Source organism: Dunckerocampus dactyliophorus, chromosome 5 (genome assembly GCF_027744805.1).
Source record: "Dunckerocampus dactyliophorus isolate RoL2022-P2 chromosome 5, RoL_Ddac_1.1, whole genome shotgun sequence".
Classification (NCBI taxonomy): domain Eukaryota; kingdom Metazoa; phylum Chordata; class Actinopteri; order Syngnathiformes; family Syngnathidae; genus Dunckerocampus; species Dunckerocampus dactyliophorus.
The window spans coordinates 32881923-32902681 of NC_072823.1; the positions used below are offsets into that span (position 1 = coordinate 32881923).

At 42.9% G+C, this 20759-nt stretch overlaps 1 protein-coding gene across 3 annotated transcripts in view; it reads right to left on the bottom strand.

The window, feature by feature from the left end:
* Positions 1–20759, bottom strand: part of LOC129181006 (septin-7-like) — a 46997-nt gene that overhangs the window by 23980 nt on the left and 2258 nt on the right. For 2 of the 3 annotated variants that reach the window (XM_054775579.1, XM_054775582.1), the window contains exons 2-4: positions 18808–18907; positions 8629–8735; positions 1480–1580 (exon numbers count right to left, since the gene is read on the bottom strand). In XM_054775579.1, the coding sequence (XP_054631554.1) occupies positions 1480–1580; positions 8629–8735; positions 18808–18907 (308 nt within the window). The remainder of the gene's footprint in view (positions 1–1479; positions 1581–8628; positions 8736–18807; positions 18908–20759) is intronic. The other variant, XM_054775580.1, reaches the window with a different exon arrangement.

Here is a 20759-nt window from a genome sequence, read left to right on the forward strand (position 1 = left end):
CTTTGTGATGCTGATACATCTAAATTCATCAACAGTCACTTTTTCAGATCATAATAATAAGGCCTAAATCAGCAATGACAATGAATTATTCTGAAAAAAATTATTTTTGGGAAGGTAATCCTCATGTAGATCAGATTTATTAAACCCCACATAGAAATTTGGACATGCGTGAATTTTCCCCATCTTGTGTATTTTTAAGTGCGCAAAATGAGGTGCCGCGCGAAATGAGGTTCCCTGGCCATACTTGGATCTGTTACTGTACGTGGTTGACTGCAGCGGTAGAAATTGCCAAAATCCAGTGGAAGCAATTTGTTGTTTCTTGTTTGCTTCCAAATATTTGGCGTGCCTGGTTGCTAACAAACGTTGGTGAAGTGTTGATTTAATGTGTTGCTGTATTGCCTCCTTTTTCCTCCTGTTGCTACCAGTCACAAGAGCCGACCCACGATCTGAACCAGTACCATGTTCCTTGCACACCTCACACCAAATTGTCGTCCTTGACTTTATAACCAATGTCCGTGTTCAATTCTTTCATCCACTTCCGAACTGTTTTTAACGAGCTGGTTATGGCGACATGAGATGCACCAGGTCTCGGTGGCAGCTGTCGTCCATCACTCACCGTCGGCGTCGTCGGCATCCAGGAACTGTCACTGGTGCCTGTGGAGGGGCCTGCTGAGGTTGAGGCCAACTGAGAAACCGCGGGCTTATCAAAATCATCGGCCGTTGTTTTTTGTTTTTTCGGAGGGTTGTTATTATTGTCCTGCTCCGAGTGACACGAGTCCGCCTTGGCAAAATACTTAGTAATCATTGTGTTCACTCTGCATATCGCCAGCTAAAACAGCAGCAGGACCATTATACTTGTTTCCAACAGCAACAGATGATGCTGCACACCAGATCATGATTGGATGGGAATATGTCTCACGACCAATCAGAGATCTGCTTTCAAACGCACCATGGCCATAATACCGTACTTTCCAGCGCAATTTGGTTTTCGCAAATTATATTGCGCCCTTATTCCCGTGACCGAACTGACCCGATCAAACGCAAAATAATTCGTCTTAGATGGAAAATCTGCACGATTTTGACAGTTTTTGCACGCATTTAGCGTCTTGCGTCAGGTTAATTTCGGTCCATGGTCTGATTAACGTGGTTAACCCGCCCGTCCCTTTGTGCAGAGACATTGCAATTTACATGCATTGTCGTACTGTGCACACTTGAATTGGCCCCAACATGGAGGCATAATCTCAGTTGTCGTAACTCTCTCTATTAAGGGACTCTAAGGTACACTATACTTGAGTAGCACCTAGTGGTTCAAATGTGAATTACACCTCTCATGACAATTAATAAAAATATGGTTTCAAAAAATGTTGTCAATAATATCGATTCTTGACAATTTGTAGCACAATTACCAACCAACAAAATTTGTTATTGTGACAGGCCTAATACTAACTCATAAACACAGCAGACAAGAACATTACTTACCAGTTACTGTTGTCTACTGCATCTCCAAAACCTGGCGTGTCAACAATTGTGAGAGTCAGCTGGACACCCCCTTCTTTAATGAGCACCTTGGACTGCTCTACCTGAAACACAAATTCCCTCTATTCACTTCACATACTGCAATACTATCCACTCCTCATCCAAATGTTGAGAGCAGTTGAAAGATGTCAAGAATGCATGTTTGACACTGTTGGATATAAGGAGGTTCTAAGTAGAGCTTCAGATGCAAAAATAAGAACTGGGAGAGGGACAAAGGACGTTTAGAGCAAGCAAAATGTTGGTAAAAATGTGGATTGAATGTGATTTAGTGTCAGGTATTCACACTGTTCTGATCTCTTCATGGAAAAGGCAAAAAAGCTTACTCTCTTTGATTGTTGAAGGTTGCTACTGGTGCCAAGTGCAGTCCCATAATCTCCAGACGCCATCTGTCAGAGAAGGCCTGCTCTCCTTCAAGGTTTGGAATTTGCAGGAGAGCACCAAACATGGGACATTGAAAGGTGAAAGGCAGTCTTCACCCTAGGTGTTTTCCAACATCATGATCCTTTGGTGGAAGAATGGAGCTTCAGGTTGTGCAGGGTTGTCAAACAGTGCCCGGCTATGTGGAGATGTTGCATCCCTCATGACTTAAGGCCGTCGTCTGAATGGTACCGATTGGCTTTTTCAACAGGACAACTTTGCACTTCACAAAATGACTTCTTCCAAAGGAATGAGCTCACTCCCTCCGTAAGCCTCCACCACATATCAAATGCAGAGGAATTTTGCAGAATTGTTGTCATTAAGCCACATTGAGGGGTTTTCCAGCATGTGAAGGCCACGAGACAGCATATCAATAGGATTCAGGTCAGGACTTGGACTAGGCCGCTCCAAAGTCTTCAGCCGTTCAGAGGTGGACTTGCTGGTGTGTTTTGGATCATTGTCCCGCTGCAGAACCCAAGTTGGTTTCAGCTCGAGGTCACCGACGGATGGCCGGACATTCTCATGCTTCCATTTATCACGGCAAGTCTTCCAGGTCCTGAAGACCATCACACTACCACCACCATCTTGCTGTGATGTTCTTTTTCTGAAATGCCAGATGGAATGGGACACACACCTTCCAAAAAGTTCTACTTTTGAATATTTTCCCAAAGGTCTTGGGGATCATCAACATGTTTTCTGGCCTTCATGTTGTTTTGGTTCAGCAGTGGTTTTGGTCTTGGAACTCTGCCATGCAGGCCGTTTTTGCCCAGTGTCTTTCTTATGGTGGAGTCATGAACACTGACCTCAGCTGGGGCAAGTCAGGCCTGCACTTCTTTGGATGGTGTTGTGGGGTCTTTTGTGACCTCTCGGATGAGTTGTGGCTGCACTCTTGGGGTCATTTTGGTTGGCCGGCCCCTCCTGGGAAGGTTCATCACTGTTCCATGTTTTGGCCATTTGTGGATAATGGCTCTCACTGTGGTTGGCTGGAGTCTCAATAATTTAGAAAACCTGTTTACCACCTTCTAAATATGCGTTTTAACATTATTAGAGCCCTCCACACATGACATAACACCCCTATAGTCACCTTTACACTCCTATTACCCAACATAGTAGACATAATAAGACATAAGACATGAAATAACAGCCCTATCGTCACCTTTACACTCCTATTACCCAATATAGTCGACATAAGAAAAAATAAGACATAAGACAGAAAACTTGTTAACCATCTTCTAAATACACTATTTAACATTAGAGCCATCTAGACATAGAATAACACCCCTATAGTCACCTTTACACTCCTATTACCCTGTGTAGTAGACATAATCAGAGAAAATACGACATAAGACATAGAAAACCTGTTTACCACCTTCTAAATACACTTTTTAACATTAGAGCCCTATAGATATTAAATAACACCGCTATAGTAGGGCTGGGAATCTCTGTCCACCTCACAATTCGATGAGATTACGATTCAGAGGCCTGCAATGCGTTGATAAAACGATTATCGATGTATCTTCTTTTGCAAACAATAGTCTGTCAATTTTTTAATGCAGATTTCCTTCTATATGCAATTGCTTTTTACTCACTGTGTACCACTAAAACAAACATTTGTAATGAGCCACAATTAAAATAAACATGAAAGTGATGAATTGACTTCCATTATCTGATAATTGAAAGGTTACATCTACCAACGCGTTTCCCATTGCACAGAAGGAAAGCAGCTGTAGAAGTAAATTGCGCCAGTAACAGCATGTATAAAATTAAACACAAACTTCAGCATATTCTGAAAAACAAACAAAAGTCAAAAACAGCTTTCATGTAAAATATAGATTGCTGTACCAGCAGCTCTCACACAAGAACAATGCTTGCAGATGTCAGTGTAGTATGAATAAAAACTAGGCTGCCCTCATTCACAAATACAAAAACTAGAAATGACTAGGCCACAAGAAATCAAGATGCCTTTGCAACATTATTGAACAGCTTGGCCATATTGGCACCCGTTTGGCTCTCATTCATTCCTGTTTTGTAGCATATGACAAGCGATCTTCCAGTCACCAGTCATGAAGTACGCTGCTGCGGTGACATAACAGCGCTTTTCCGAGTTGGGTGGAAAATGAGTTCTCGCGTGCTCGATAGTTTTCTGGTCGGCAGCAACTTCAGCTCTCATATTTGTCATGTTCCCAACAAATAAGCATATTGTCCAGCTCATTTTTTTAAAATTGTCCATAGGTATGAATGTGAATGTTTGCCTACATGTGCCCTGCCACTGGCTGGACACCAGTCCAGGGTGTACCCCGCCCGTCGCCCAAAGTTAGCTGGAATAGGCTCCAGCATGCCCACACGACCCTAATGTGGATAAGCCTCATAGAAAATGGATGAATAATAATGCTGTAGACCATAGTCAACCACAAAACAGCAATCATGAACCAATATATCGAGGAAAAGGCTTCTTGAGGCGTCATCTGTACTTCTGTGAAGAAAGTGTCGGACGTTTCGCTCCTCATCCGAAGAGCTTCGTCAGCGAACTAATAAGTGCTGGTAGCTTAGGCCTTAAATACCGTAAGAGTGGGCGGAATTGGTGTGCCAACACCCTCCTCCTATTGGTTCGTTACACTAAGCCTGGGCGGAGTAGTGGTATAATCCTATCCTGTTATTAACACCTCCGATAAAAGGGGAAGTGTCGCTCCCTGAATAGGGTATGAACGACTCTGATCCTGGCTCGTTAGCATCTATTGTTCTGGCTCGGCCCTGGCTTCACCTCATTTGCAAGACTAAGAGCTGTGGGTTTTGGTCTCAGTAACCTGCTGAACACAGGGTCCAAATTAAACCTCAAACCACCATTCCACAACATAAACTAGGGGTTATTAGGACCCTCCAACATAGAGCGGAACAAATACCAACTAGTGCTGAGGGAAAGAAAAAGGAGACACAACATGTCCAGAGAGCGACTGAGCGACTGAGCGACTGAGCGACTGAGCGACTGAGCGACTGAGAGCCTACACAGACGCATTGCTACCAACTTTGGGAGAGACATCCTTCTGCTGGTACGTAGCTTAGAAAAGGCCACTCTTAAATTAGCAGATTTAAGGAACCACCTCAGATTCAATCTCAGATGCAGGCAGAGTAGGTTAATCCCCAAATGCATGAGGCAAGCGTCCCTTGAGCAAGGACACTTGGCAAGGAAAATGCAACTAAACTACATCAGAAAAATACAGAATTTGAGAATTAGGAGACTTAACATAGAGATAAAAAATAAACAGTCTGAAGTAGAAACCTTCTATCAGAGATTGCAAACCAAGCTTACTCACGAAACCTATCAGGAGGTTTGTGAATTTACCAAATCAGGTTATATGAAGCACCATAGCAAAACCAAAGAAAGGCATAAGGGAAAATTCCAAAAACTTCTATTGGAAAATCGACCACAGCTTGTCGTAAACACTAAGGATGGGGGGAATCAGACCAATACTAAAGAAAATTGGATCAAAAATCTGTCAGACAGAAGCCTCTCGGAGACAGAGAAGGCAGTATTAACCAAGGGTCTCAACTTCTCAGTGACTCCTAAAACAATACCCACAGTAGACTATATCACAGCAGCTGAATCGGCCATCAGGAACAATAACCTTTCTAGAACAGAGGCAGGGGACCTTCGTCTGAGAATATCGGCCCTTCTCAGTAGTGCCAAACCACCACCGTCCAATATCACGTTAGGTGAGAGGAAAGCATTAGCGGCTCTGCAGAAAGATGAGAGCATCACCATCTTACCAGCTGATAAAGGCAGATGCACAGTGGTTCTCAACACATTGGACTATGAAGAAAAAATAACAAGTCTAATTAGTGATGCCAACACATATGAGCAACTTAAAAGGGACCCATCCAGTAGGTATAAGAAAGAAATCATACACTGTCTCCAAAAGTTAGAGAAGGAAGAACTAATTGACAGACAGATGTATCATAGGTTATACCCTGGGGAGGCTACACCATGTATCTATGGCCTTCCAAAAATCCACAAGGAAGGGTTTCCCCTCAGACCCATTGTCTGTAGCATTGACTCTACCACGTACAATGTAGCGAAATATGTAAAAACAGTCTTATCCCCATTGGTAGGCAACACTGATCATCATATAGAGAACACAAAAGGGTTTGTGGCGAGCATCAAAGACCTCAGATTGGAGCCAGAGGAAACTTTGGTGTCTTATGATGTGACTTCACTTTTCACATCTGTCCCCACCTCAGCAGCAGTCTCGGTGGTGAGGAAGAGACTGCTCGAGGACTCAACTCTGCATCGGAGAACAAAACTTAGTGCTGACCACATCTGCCAATTACTGGAAATTTGCCTTAACACCACATATTTTCAGTTTAGAGGGAAATTCTACAGACAAATTCATGGTTGTGCTATGGGCTCACCAGTCTCACCCATAGTGGCGAATCTGTACATGGAAGAGATGGAGAAACAGGCTCTCACATCCTTCTCAGGGACAAAACCAAGGCACTGGTTTAGATACGTGGATGACACCTTTGTCATAATCAAAAAACAAGAAATTCAGTCTTTCACCGATCACACCAATGCGGTGGACACCAATATTAAATTTACTTGCGAGGACACTAAAGAAAACCAACTAGCCTTCTTAGACTGCAAGGTAATTATAGGAAAGGACAGACAGCTACTTACAGAGGTCTTTAGAAAGGCCACACACACTGACCAATACCTCCTTTTTGAATCAAACCATCCACTACAACATAAACTAGGGGTTATTAGGACCCTCCAACATAGAGCGGAACAAATACCAACTAGTGCTGAGGGAAAGAAAAAGGAGACACAACATGTCCAGAGAGCGCTCTCAACCTGTGGGTACCCACGGTGGGCTTTTAACAAATGTCAAAAGAAGAGAGTAGGGAAAGAAACCCAAAAGCCCACAGAAGTAAAAAGGAGAGGAGTGGTAGTCCCTTATGTAGCGGGGGTCTCCGAAAAACTCCAGAGGATCTTATGGCAACACAAAATTCCTACCTATTTCAAACCAGTAAATACCTTGAGACAAAAATTAGTGCATCCTAAAGACAAGACTCCAAACCAGAAACAAAGCAATGTGGTCTATTCCATCCACTGTAAAGATGAGGAATGCAAAGAGCACTACATTGGGGAAACTAAGCAAATGCTCCAAAAAAAGGCTTTATCAACATCGCAGGGACAATTCTAGTGGTCCTCAATCAGCAGTACATCTACACCTGAAAGCTACCAATCACTCTTTTCAGGACAGCGAGGTAAAGATTTTGGCCAAAGAAAACAGATGGTTTGAAAGAGGAGTAAAGGAAGCCATTTTTGTCAAACAACAGAACCCATCATTGAATCGGAATGGTGGTTTGAGGTTTAATTTGGACCCTGTGTTCAGCAGGTTACTGAGACCAAAACCCACAGCTCTTAGTCTTGCAAATGAGGTGAAGCCAGGGCCGAGCCAGAACAATAGATGCTAACGAGCCAGGATCAGAGTCGTTCATACCCTATTCAGGGAGCGACACTTCCCCTTTTATCGGAGGTGTTAATAACAGGATAGGATTATACCACTACTCCGCCCAGGCTTAGTGTAACGAACCAATAGGAGGAGGGTGTTGGCACACCAATTCCGCCCACTCTTACGGTATTTAAGGCCTTAGCTACCAGCACTTATTAGTTCGCTGACGAAGCTCTTCGGATGAGGAGCGAAACGTCCGACACTTTCTTCACAGAAGTACAGATGACGCCTCAAGAAGCCTTTTCCTCGATGGACAACTCCTGTACGACTGAGAGCCTACACAGATGAACCAATATATTCACTTCTGACAAACAGCAATAGAGTGAGGGGATGTTGGAATGGCGACGTGGCAAGGGACCACTGTACTACAGTACAGCTTCTCAGGAGACAACACTATCAAAAGGAAAGTACTTGGTTTACCATGTTTCATGTTATGACGTTTTGTGGTTACGGACGCACTCCCATACACGAACAAAAACTTGATTCTGCTCCATTAACACACCACTGGCTGCTCTAATACAATTCTCCATTAGCTAAAAGGGTCAGAACTAGACATGCTCCTTCACATGGAGAGGAAACAGTTGAGGTGCCTCTACATCTAGTCCCGATGCCTCCTGGATGCCTCCCCGGTGAGGTTTTCCGGACACGCCCGGCCGGGATTTTGTGAAGTTGCACGTGACGAGAAGTCCCAGCAACAGCCAAACTATGAACTAACCCCAACGCTAACCCCAACCTTAACCCTAGAATACAGTCTGGAAAACACGGTACCACATTCTCTAACATCACACACTGTCTGTGCGAGTGTTGGGAGATAGCAGGAATTTCACCAAACCCTCTCGCTCTCTCCTGCCCCACTTTTTTGTCATTTCGCTTCTGTGAATGCCCCCCATCTGAACTCCCCACTGCTCCACCAGATGTCTGTCTCCTCCTCCATTTCATCCTAACCATACAAGGACAAAAACACCCTCAGTCGTCTTCTGCTTTCCTTCAAGCCTTCTTCACAGTCTCCTCCCTCCTTTGCTCTTCAGTGCCTTCAGCTTGATATCCTGAGTAACACTGTCTGTATAAAGCGCTATAATTAATCATACGGGCCAACAGCATAACGTGACAGCGGGGCCCTACTGTCAGTGCAAGGTATGATGGATGGTGGATGAAGCCAGCTCACCTGTACAGTCTTCTTCATGCGCTGCGATGGCCCAGGGTAGTCCTTGGAGTAAAGATCAGTCAGGAAGAGGGAATTTATAAGTGTTGATTTCCCAAGACCAGACTCACCTAAGGGCACACAAATGCACACGTTTTAGTTACACATACAATTATTCATTGGTCCAGTAGATTATTGCCATGCTCCACCGACCATACAAAGTGCTAGCTTTACGTCATGCTTTCGTATTGTATCGTACTTAATGCATCGGAACAGGAACCACGCGATACCATAGGATTTGACAAAAATGGTTTGTGATAACGATCATACGGTGATACCAGTTTATATGTTGTGGCATTCAGCTGGGATAGGCTCCAGCTTAGCCGTGACCTAATGAAAACAAAGTGCTATAGAAAATGGATATGTTGCAGCATATTTTAACCAAGTGCAAAAACAATGTGTTTCAGTGCAACATAGCACTTCAGCATGACGGGCCGCACAGTGCGATACACATACAGTGGCTAGAAAAAGTCTTTGCCCCCTTCCTTAGTTCTTTTTTTTCCCCCATGTTTGTCCCACTTAAATGTTTCAGCTCTTCATACAAATTTAAATATTAGTCAATGACAACACACCTGAACACAAAATGACGTTTTTAAATGAAACTTTTCATTATTAAGTAGGGCTCTAGTCATTCGTTACAATTTGCATCACGATTCATGGTTGCTGATACAATTCAAGAGCGATATCGGTTCATTTTGAACAATACCACCCAAAAGGATCCAGTAACATTTTAGCCAAAAATGCAGCCAGTGTGACTGTGAAATAAATACCTGGATAGCGGACAGTGCAGGTGAAGTTGTTTTTTGGAAGGGGGTGAGGTATAAATGATGAATAATGCTGACATACGTAAGAATAAATGATCAGTGAGCACCAAAAATGGGTTACAACTGCAATAGAAAATCAGGATGAAGAGGGGGTGGTATAGCTTGCCGTGATGAATGATATACTTGAAATAGTGCAATCCAAACCTGCACTTTGGTGAGGGACATCCTGCAAAAGACCGTGGAATGGTATCTTCAATTAAACTTTCTTACCTGTACGGGCCGATTCCTTTTTTTTGTGCCCATAATCATCCTAGCAGCCAATTGAAAGAACGCTGCAGCAACTAGCAAATGATGTGGCCTCCTTGTTCCTTTCGCCCCTGAGAGGGTTGGGGTGTGTGCTCCGTCTTAACAGAGACACTGAACAGGACACCGTGGGGTGGTGGCTTCATGATAAGAAGCTTCGATCATGATGACAGCAAACAGATACTCTGCATGTGAAGTGATGGCAGACGGCTGCAGCAGTGTAAGGAAAACATGGTCATGCAGCAGAAGAATACATAAGAACAATTGGTCAACAAAAATGACGGCTTCCCAGCCTTTCCTCTCTTCTCCGTCCTCCTCAGCACAAGCAAGTGTGCGCCATTTATTGCTTCCTCGTACGTTTTGACCTGGACACGCCACGCTGGATGATGACATGACTGAGCATCGCTGCCACTTGACGGTAAACTACCAGGCGTACAAAACCTCCTTACTTTGCATATTGTCCTCATAAATGGCACTTAAATAAAGACAGATGAGTTAAATATGAACGCTGAATGAAGAAGAAAAAGCCAATCAACTGTATTTCACAGGTCCACTGCAACCGCAAGACCATGACGTCACAGACACACACTGAACGTCTTCATCAATCAGGAAAAATGCAATAAAACACACATCCATGTAAAGCTTGCCCCGCTTAAATCCAATGCTTTATTTCCTAGTATCCATTCAATAGATTGATTACCTTTTTAAATGATGTTAAATCGATATATGCCGTCAGGAATGAAAACTTGCTAAACACACACAGATGCAATTTAAATATAAATCGATGAATCCATCTAGCGAATGAATCGTGGCACCCCTAATATTAAGGGAGAAAAAAATCCAGAGCGACATGGTCCTGTGTGGAAAAAGTCATTGCCCCCCTGTTAAACATAACTGAGATCTATCAGTGTGGAAAAGGTTATAAATCCATTTCTAAAGCATTGGGACTCCAGCCAACCTCAGTGAGAGCCATTATCCAGAAATGGCCAAAACATGGAACAGCGGTGAACCTTCCCAGGAGGGGCCAGCCAACTAAAATGGCCTCAAGAGTGCCACGACTCATCTGAGAGGTCACAAAAGACCCCACAACAACATCCAAAGAAGTGCAGGCCTGACTTGCCTCAGTTAAGGTCAGTGTTCATGACTCCACCATAAGAAAGACACTGTGCAAAAACGGACTGCATGGCAGAGTTCCAAGACCAAAACCACTGCTGAACAAAAACAACATGAAGGCCAGAAAACATCTTGATGATCCCCAAGGAAAAAACTCTGTGGTCTGACCAGACAAAAGTTTAACTTTTTGTAAGGTGTGTGTGCGGTGCGTCTGGGAAATACTTCCCCACACAAGTGTTCCTTCTGCTCACAACGACAGCATTTCAATCACCTTATGTCAATTTCGGCAAGATTTCGCGTTAACAGAAGATTCTGTTTTTATCGGCCAATTCTGCTGTTCCGTCCGTGATTCCGTTAATGCGGAAATCATAGGGCCCTTCCTCTAGTATTTTGTCACAGCTTTTTGAAAAAGCTGCTACAACAACCACAACAAAATAAATGTCGCCAGATCCTGGGGGGACTGAAAGAGGTTGAACAAAAACTTTCAGTCCAACCTGGTGTCTTTCAAGATACGCAAGAAGCTGCTACAGATCTTCTACCAGACCGTGGAATCTAGTGCTCTCCTGTATGCAACAGTGTGCTGGGGAGCAGCCTCAAGAAGGACGCCACACGCCTGCACAACCTGGTGAGGAAGGCAGGGTCTGTCATCTGTCACCCAGCTGGACAGCCTGGCATCTGTGGCAGAGCAAAGGACACTGAGGAGGCTCCTTTACATCTTGGACAACAGGCATCATCCAATGCACAGCATTGCATCATCTCCCCACAGAAGAGCAGCTTCAGGGGCAGATTGCTATCACTGTCCTGCTCCACCGATTATGACTGATTTATTATGCCATTTTTGCAGAGCTACAGATCTATCCATCTAGCTCACCTTTGACCTACTTCTATAAATATCGTGAAAATCCTCGATACCACTTTATTTCTTGCCATAACATGTAAAAGCCACAGGCAAGAGCATCTAGCCCATCAAAGAGATCACATAATGCATCAGGAACTAATTAGGTCACTACTTCTACTTCATCGTGCTGCACAGCAGATGCAAGATAAATGCATCAACATGCGTATAATTAACTACGCTGAAAGAGTAACATGGAGCAGTAACTGAGGAACACAACCAAAACAAACAAACACAAAAACGGACAAAAGCAGGGTTTCCGTCACATTCCTTAAATTCCCAGTCTCTTCCTCAAAATAGAAATGCAAGGCATACTTGCTAGCATCCAACAAACATTTGCTGTCTCCTAAACACACTTGATTACATAGAGCACATGCACAAGCAAACACACAGCCATGTGTTAACAGGTGACCAGCAGGCACGTTAACGCTGACGGCATTTGTAATGGTGGTTGAAGTCCCTTGCTTTGGTAGCGCCCTCGCTGCTGCCAAGTTAGCTCTTTGCAAACCGCCAATAGTGTTCAGTCAAAAATGGGCCATTAGTTTTTTTTGGATGAGCTTTTCAGACATGGCAAGCGGAGCCTGTTGTAGTCGACCAGGGACGTAAAAGCAGGTTTTCACTGTGGGCCACATCGCAGTCATGGTTACTCTCACAGGGCCACCTGGGACTGTGAAAGCATATGTGCATGGCTCAGATCAAGGATACCCAAGTGTTACATTTAAAATTTCAAACTGGTGGATAGACCTTGGTAATGTTATCAACACAAACTTCAAACATTGCAAAACACACACCCAACATAACAGAGCTCCAGACATCTTCCATTTCCCATAGCAACCCTCCGAAGTTCACTCTTTCTTAAATGTAAAGTACATAACTCGGTGTCCACTCGGTGTGAGACTTTTGTTCAAATAATCTTATTTTACTCTTTTATACACAAAAAAATCACTTTAGTTGCAGAGTTGAGTAATTATTCCATTGTAATCATCATGGGGTTTGTTTTTCTATGGAATTATGTTCTTCAAAACTTTCATCGGCAGGCAGACACGAAGGTTATGTACGTTTCACTAATGATTACACAACAGTTTTTTTTTTTTTTTTACACTGAGAATATTTGAATAAAACACATTAGAAACCAATTTCAGACATCATTCTTTAATTCTAAGTAGAAATTATGACAAAATTATCAGAGAAAATATTGTTAATTTCACAACAAAAGTAGACACGCTTTACATGTAACATTTCAATGTCCAAATATAGACACTTTTTTACAACATAGCCGTGCTAGCGCAAAATAAAAACATGAACAGGCTTAATTTATGGTTTGGTAAGCTTCCTCACTCTATAAACGTCAGAGTGATAGGGATAGTACACACTGTTAGAACAACAACTTCATATACTACTCAAGTGAAGTTGAAGAAGGCAAAGGGTACCCTTGATCTGAGCCATGCACATATACGTGTATAATCGCCTCATGATACCGTGACACACTTTGTATTGTTTTACTGAACAAGTCAAAGATCCACGTGCAAAGGTGAGTGCGAAACTATGCTTTAATTATAATTATAATCATTTTATTCATAATGGTTATTAATAGGCCTGTAACGATACATTTTGCTGGTTGATAATTGTGCTCCAAAAGTATCATCGATAATCGATATTATCCACATTTTTTTATTCATTCATTATTGTCATGCGAGATGTAATTCACATTTGAAGCACTAGATTGTGTTTTTTGTTATTAGAGCGTAGAAAACCTGTTTCTGACTTTCTAAGTGCGCTTTTCAACATTATGAGAGCCCTCTAGACATGAAATAACAGCCCCACAGTCATTTTTACACTCCTATTATTCCACAGAGATCTAGGCTGAATCCAAACCAGGACATAGCGGGCATGTGCATCTCTAAATAGCAGCTGAGGGTTTGGGAGATGAGAAGTGAGAGGAAGTCTTGCCTGCAGTGGTTTGTGTGAGCAAGCATGAACTCGCACTTGAGGCAACCAGGACACAGCTCATTGTTGCGCCTGCAGGCTGCTGGGGAAGTGCTGTGTTTGGGACATAAATATGCTTGTCCAGCAGTCAGGACAAGACCAATCCATCCAGGATATAGATTGCTTCAAGCTGGACATACGCTGTACCATTTTAGTGTTGCTTTTAAAGCTACCAGCTACCTGTTACACGAGGTGTCTGTATCATGTGTTACGGTTATACCGTTTCCACATCAGACAAGGAATGCTAATGCTAAAAACAACACTAAAGCAAAGCAATGGTGCAATCTTAAAATGTCTGATACGCCTTGTGGTATTACTGAATAGCAGCAGCATTTTGGCTTTTGCTTACATTCTATTTTTCCCTTTTTTGGGGTTTAACAGCAACAGCCCTCTGGTGAAACGTACAGTATATACTGTTTTGGCGTTAAATACAGCCTGTTATTAGCCCACAAATATGCATATTTAAGCTAATTTTAAGCACTGTTTTGCCTAAATTAAGTATTTTCAAGCATAAAAATGGCAAAATAAAATAAAATTCAAATAGACGGCATTGAGAAGACGCATTCCAAGAGGTTTTGATGAAATGTAGTATTGTACATGGGTCACTAGGTGTCAGTAACGTTACTGAAATGTTGGGTGAGACACACACGCACCAGACTTGATGAGCAGAACAACAGTCTTTTGTTGCAGCTTTGAATGATCTCACAGCAGGCACAATAATCCTTCAGACAGGCTACCATTGCAGCCATAACCCACGCCAAGCTAAAACTCAACTCTGAACCCCCGACATCACTTCCTGTCCGCCCCACACTCAGCTCCCCTAGCACTGGAACACATTTACAGTAACACACGAGCACTAGTTTTACCTAGTTCTTATTCTCTCTTATTATATCTACTATATGCCGCACGGTGGTCTAGTGGTTAGCACGTTGGCCAATACAGGAACAGCCTGGGGATCGGGAAGACCTGGGTTCGATTCTCCCCTGGGAGAGTTTGCATGTTCTCCCCGTGTGCGCGCGGGTTTTCTCCGGGCACTCCGGCTTCCTCCCACATTCCCAAAAAACATGCAGGTGAGGTTAATTGGCGACTCTAAATTGTCCATAGGTATGAATGTGAGTGTGAATGGTTGTTTGTCTATATGTGCCCTGCGATTGGCTGGCGACCAGTCCAGGGTGTACCCCGCCTGTCGCCCGAAGTCAGCTGGGATAGGCTCCAGCATGCCCCCGCGACCCTAAAGAGGATGAAGCGGTATAGAAAATGGATGGATGGATATCTACTATATTGGGTAATAGGAGTGTAAAGGTGACTATAGGGGTGTTATTTCATGTCTAGAGGGCTCTAATCATGTTTAAAAGTATATTTAGATGGCAGTAAAAAGGGTTTTTATGTCTTATTTTATGTTATTATGTCTACTATATTGGGTAATAGAAGTGTAAAGGTGACTATAGGGGTGTTATTTCATGTCTAGAGAGCTTAAATCATGTTAAAAGCGTATTTAGATGGTGGTAAACAGGGTTTTTATGTCTTATTTTCTTTTATTACGTCTACTATATTGGGTAATAGAAGTGTAATGGTGACTATAGGGGTGTTATGTCATGTCTAGGAGGGCTCTAATAATGTTAAAAGCATATTTAGAAGGTGGTAAACAGGTTTCCTAAGTGCTAATGAAGAAAACATTTGTTTTATAAATAAGGAATGCTACTTTGTGGAAATGCACTTATTATGGTGGAGTCTGGAACCAATTAACCTGCGATAAGGGAGGGATGACTGTACTCCAAACTGACCAATCCACAGCCTTAATGGTCCGTGTCAGCACAGCTTTTAAGATTTTTTTTGGAGGTGTGCAGACACTGAACTGGAAACTGAAAGCGGGCGAAAAGCAACGAAATGCGTAGCTGGGGAGCACGTATTCAAGGGTCAAAATGTGGGCTGTGTAGGAAAAATTAGTAGATGTTGGCGGGTCTGCTCATTACGGAACCAGAAGAGCAACTCATCTGTGGCTTTGGTCCTATACATTTCAGCAAGTGTTGTTACTGGATTGTAGCAGACGTCTTTATGTTGGCTGTGACAGTCCAATAATGTTATTCATGCTGGTGCGTCTTTTTCCCCAAGGTTAGTGAAGGTTATTGAATTCTTATTGCCATCATAGAAAGCCCTTGGTATGCACAACAATCAGCATGAAGCAGGCATTGCTTCCACTCTCCTCGGGCCCTGATTGGCTCTTGAGATCTATGCATTGGCAATGAATGTCAGTAAACTCTCCAGGAGTTTCTGTTCCATCTGCCAACTGGACAACGAGGCAGGAAGCAGCTTTTCCCCCCTCCTATAGGGGCCACCAGAAAGAAAGAAAGAAAGAAGGAAAGAAGGAAAGAAAGACAGAAAGAAACTACTCCGGTTTCTTCCCACATTCCAAAAACATGCACGTTAGCTTCATTGGAGACTCAAAATTGTACATACGTATGAATGTGAGTGTTTGTCTATATGTGTGCCCTGCCATTGGCTGGACACCAGTCCAGGGTGTACCCCGCCTGTCGCCCCAAGTCAGCTGGGATAGACTCCAGCATACCCCCACGATCCTAATGAGGAGAAGCGGTATAAAAAATGAATGGATGGATGATAATAAAGTTCAAAAGCAGAGGATACATGTCTCTCTATATTTCATTCATCGAATAAGTCAATCTTATTGTGAGCTGAAATTGGAGGACAGCGCAATTACTTTCCTGCTAGCTAGATGGACTTGTATTACTAGTAGGGGTGACATGAGACACTACGATACAAGAGATGGGGTCTACGAGAAGGACATGAGACAGAGTTTTGACACAACTTTTAAGAAAAGCACAATGAAACAATTGAAAAAAATATCTGACACTCTGTATGCTAGCAGGCCCGTGACTGACAAAAGGGTTCGCTCCGCTCATGCCCTTGTTCTGTGGATAAAACGTGCCAAGATGCTGAAAGCAGTGCACATAGTGAACTCTCTCGGCCTGTTTGGAGGAAAAGAGACACGCATGCACAAGGCGATATACTGATCATCCACTTCTTTTTCATTTCTTGTTTGATTCATTCATTTATTTATTTATTATCGTCCCAGGCCTAGCACCCATTTTAAATCGCACACCCCCGATTTCTTACTTTAGTTACTTGCGTTTTTTTTTCCTCATTTGTTAGGGGTTGCAGAGCTTAAAAGGAAAAGTGCACTTTTTTGGGGGGAATGTTGCCCATCATCCACAACCCTTATGTGAGACATGAACACACGTCTTTCTCCTTTCTCTTCCTTCTAAAGAGGTAAACACAGATAAAAAGAGGCTGTACGTAACGGGACGCACCTATTCCGCCTAATGTGAGCTGCATATTAACCAAGCCACAGCAACATTGTTGTTATTATTGTTAGGCCCAAGAACTACGTTACTGGCGTAGTGACACCTAGCTACTAGCCGGCTAGCAACTAGCTTCATTACACCCTCAGGCCACTAGCCAAAGGTAACGCTACATATCGGAGCTGCCGCCACTGCTGCTGTGTTGTTGTTTTTGATGCTAGGTGTAGCGTTCCTTTCTATGTTACTATGTGAAATCGACCAAGAAGGAAGTTCCCTAAATACTACAAGAATGACATGTTATCATGGATGTACCTGTTAGTACATGCTGATGTGGAGGTCTTTTAGTAGTGTGCTTTATAGGCGGAATAGGTGTGTCACATTACGTGCATTCATTGGCTGCCTCTTTTTTTTTTTTATATGTATATCTTTAGAACGCACAGAAAAGAGAAAGATGTGTGTTCATGTGTATGATGAGCAAAATAAAAAGTGCACTTTTTAATCACGTTTTCTCAAATAAATCAACAGAAAGACTGCGACATCGTCTACAAAGTAAAAATCTGTGGCACGCTTGCTGAAATAAACAGGTGTCACATGATGAGTGCGGTCACTCCTCAGGAGGAGAATTATAAAGATGTGAGCATCTACAGTATGTTAACTGCTGAGGATTTAGAGTATTGTATATGCGTACGGTATATATTCAAGTATCACCCACACGGCAACAGCACTCCGGGTGCCCTGAAATGCACCAGGGTGGGAAAATCTTGATATTGCCGCCTCGTTGTTGCCATATCAACCAAGCAAACTGCTACTTCCTGAAAACGATGAGCAGACATGAGCGGCTGTGTGGTGCTGCTGAAAAAGCAACATCATATTTCCTTATGATGTTATACACTCCTGATCAAAATCCTAAGAGCAGTTGAAAAATGTCTAGAATGATCATGTTGCACATTTGGATCTTCATGAGGTTTTAAGTAGAGCTACAATATGCAAAAGCAAGAAGGGGGGGTGAGACAAAAAACATTTGGAACTTGTAATTTAAACAAAAAAATCATCATGATCTGGGGTGCTTTTTCATTCAGTGGAACACCGGAGCTTCAGGTGGTGCGGGGTCGTCAAACAGATGCAGATGTTGGGGCGGGAGTCCCTCATGACCGAGGGTCCTGGTCTGTGTGGTAACAGCTGGGTTCTTCAACAGGACAACGCTGCAGGTGACAATGCTGGCTTGACCAAGGACTTCTTCAGGGAGGATAACATCACTCTTTTGGACCATCCTGCAAGTTCCCCTCATTTAAATCCCATAGAGAACATTTGGGGATGGATGGCAAGGGAAGTTTCTAAAAATGTTCCAGACAGTTGATGCCCTTGGTGAAGCCATCTTCACCACTTGGAGCAATGTTCCCACTACTGACAACATTTTTGGTTCTGCTTTGGAGACTTTTTGGTTCTTTTTAGAGCGATGGTCTTTTGATCAGCTGATAAACAGCCTATTTCAGTTTAATTGTTGTTTTCAATCAATGAATAAATTCAATAAAGTGCTTCTTGTTTTTGCATATCGTAGCTCTACTTAAAACCTCATTAAGATCCAAATGTGCAACATGATCATTCTAGCCACTTTTCAACTGCTCTTAACATTCTGATCAGGAGTGTATACGTATTCTCCTTATGTATATTTTTTTATACTTGCAGAAGTAATTTTTATTGGGGCATAAGTAAAAAAAAAAAAAAAAAAAAGGACAACATGACAACAAAAATGTTTGCTACTTACCGACCACCATCAACGTAAACTCAAAGCCTCTTTTAACCGACTTCCGATACACCTGGTTGGGGAGGTTGGCGAACCCGACATAGCCCTCCAGATTCCGCTGCTGACAGAAGAACACACAACACAGTTGTTAAGTAGTGGCCTTTCTTTTTGACTCACTAGAAACCCTCCTGTGCATGAACCAGCCAAATGTGCGTCGTCCCTCACTGTATCCCCACTTTGCAAGAAATTAAGTAACAAATAAGATGGTTGTTTCGTAGTTGACTATGGCCTGTTATTGGTCAACACATTGAAATACAGGTCAGATGTAGCATTCTGGTCACTCTGGCTACTGACAGCAGAAGCAAGCCAACATGCCGTGGCCGCCATCGATTGTGTGTGGAGGGGACAAATTTCTCCTCTCATTCCATGTGGAAGTGGTAAGTTTTTGGCTTCCTTGCCCTTTGTCCCCACTCTATCTTAAATTTAGAATACACAAAAAAGAAGAAACAAAGAATAAGAGTGATTATAGCGGTGTTATTTCATGTCTACAAAACTGTATTTAGAACATCATAAACAAGTTTTCTATGATTTACTACCAAAATATTCTGTGTATTATTATTGAATCTTACTTTGCGGCTGGGTGTGGAACTGATTAACTGCCATAAACGAGGGACGACTGGACTTGGAAATGTGTTTTTTCATTTCAAACCAGCACAAAGACCGGATAGCTATGTGTTTGTTAAACTAAAACAAACAAACAAAAGAATAAGGCTTTCTTTTTCCCCACTGTACATCTAGCAATGAAATCAAAGATGAAAAATACGGATAACACACGCCGACTAGCGTCAACAGTCTAGCTTGTTGCGTGCAATAACCGAGACTGCGTACGCCAAATATTAGCACAACATTTAGCTAAAAACCGTGTCACACAAAAATGTGGGTTTGATGTGCATGTCGAGTTCACGGCACAAAGAACACGTCCAGACTGAGAATCCATTATAGAGTTGGATGCAAATACAGATGCATAGGCCTGTCACCATTACAAATTTTGCTGGTCGACAATATAATCAAGGGATACTATCGACAACATTTTGGAGACCATTTTTTCATTGATTACATGGCATAAAAGTGATGCCATATAACCGTAACCGTACTGAATATATTTCTTTTACAATCTAGCCAGCGACACTGTCTGTGAGCGCGCACCATTTGGCAGTGTTTTGTTTGTATTTGCAGACCAAACACCTCAGTCAGCGTTGACTGTCGGGACGAAGGCTCCGCCGCCCGACGAACCTCCACCTGTACTTTTTGTAGTTTTTTCCTTTTACCCCAGTTGAGCAAAGACTGTCTGTGTCGGTTGATTCTGTTTAAAACTGAAAGATTCCCACACTGGGGCTGTTGCGCTCGCCTTAAAAACCATTGCTTTTGCGCCTTCATTCATGTTAGCTCACGCTTTCTCACAAGGCTAATTTGCTGCTAGCACTCTGTATTCACTCACTTGTAGCCCCGCCTCTACAGAGAGGCTGAATGAGAGGACAGGAAGGCCTGGTTTGATGAATCGATTTATCGATGACCTACACATCCAGACAACTCGTAGACAGAGACAGGATGAACACAATACGATCAACATACTGTACATCCACAAAAGCACTAATAGTCCTTGACTTTTGTACATGCGACACGATGAAGACCTCAGACAAGGCTGATACTTGTGCTATCAGTGCAAAATGGATCAGCCCCATGCAGCATTCTGCTCTCAGACGTTTCATGCACGCCGCCGGCCACGGATGTCCTACACGCTATCGGGGGCAAAAAGAATCGATTGCGTCTGTGAGTGTCGGTTCAGGCTCTGCCATGCGTGCAGTGAATGGAGTGGAGCGCTGTTCAGCACTCACATGACACACACTTTCAACATACAACACACAAGATGACAAACGATGACTGAAACATAGCTCACTAGCAGCCGTACGGGC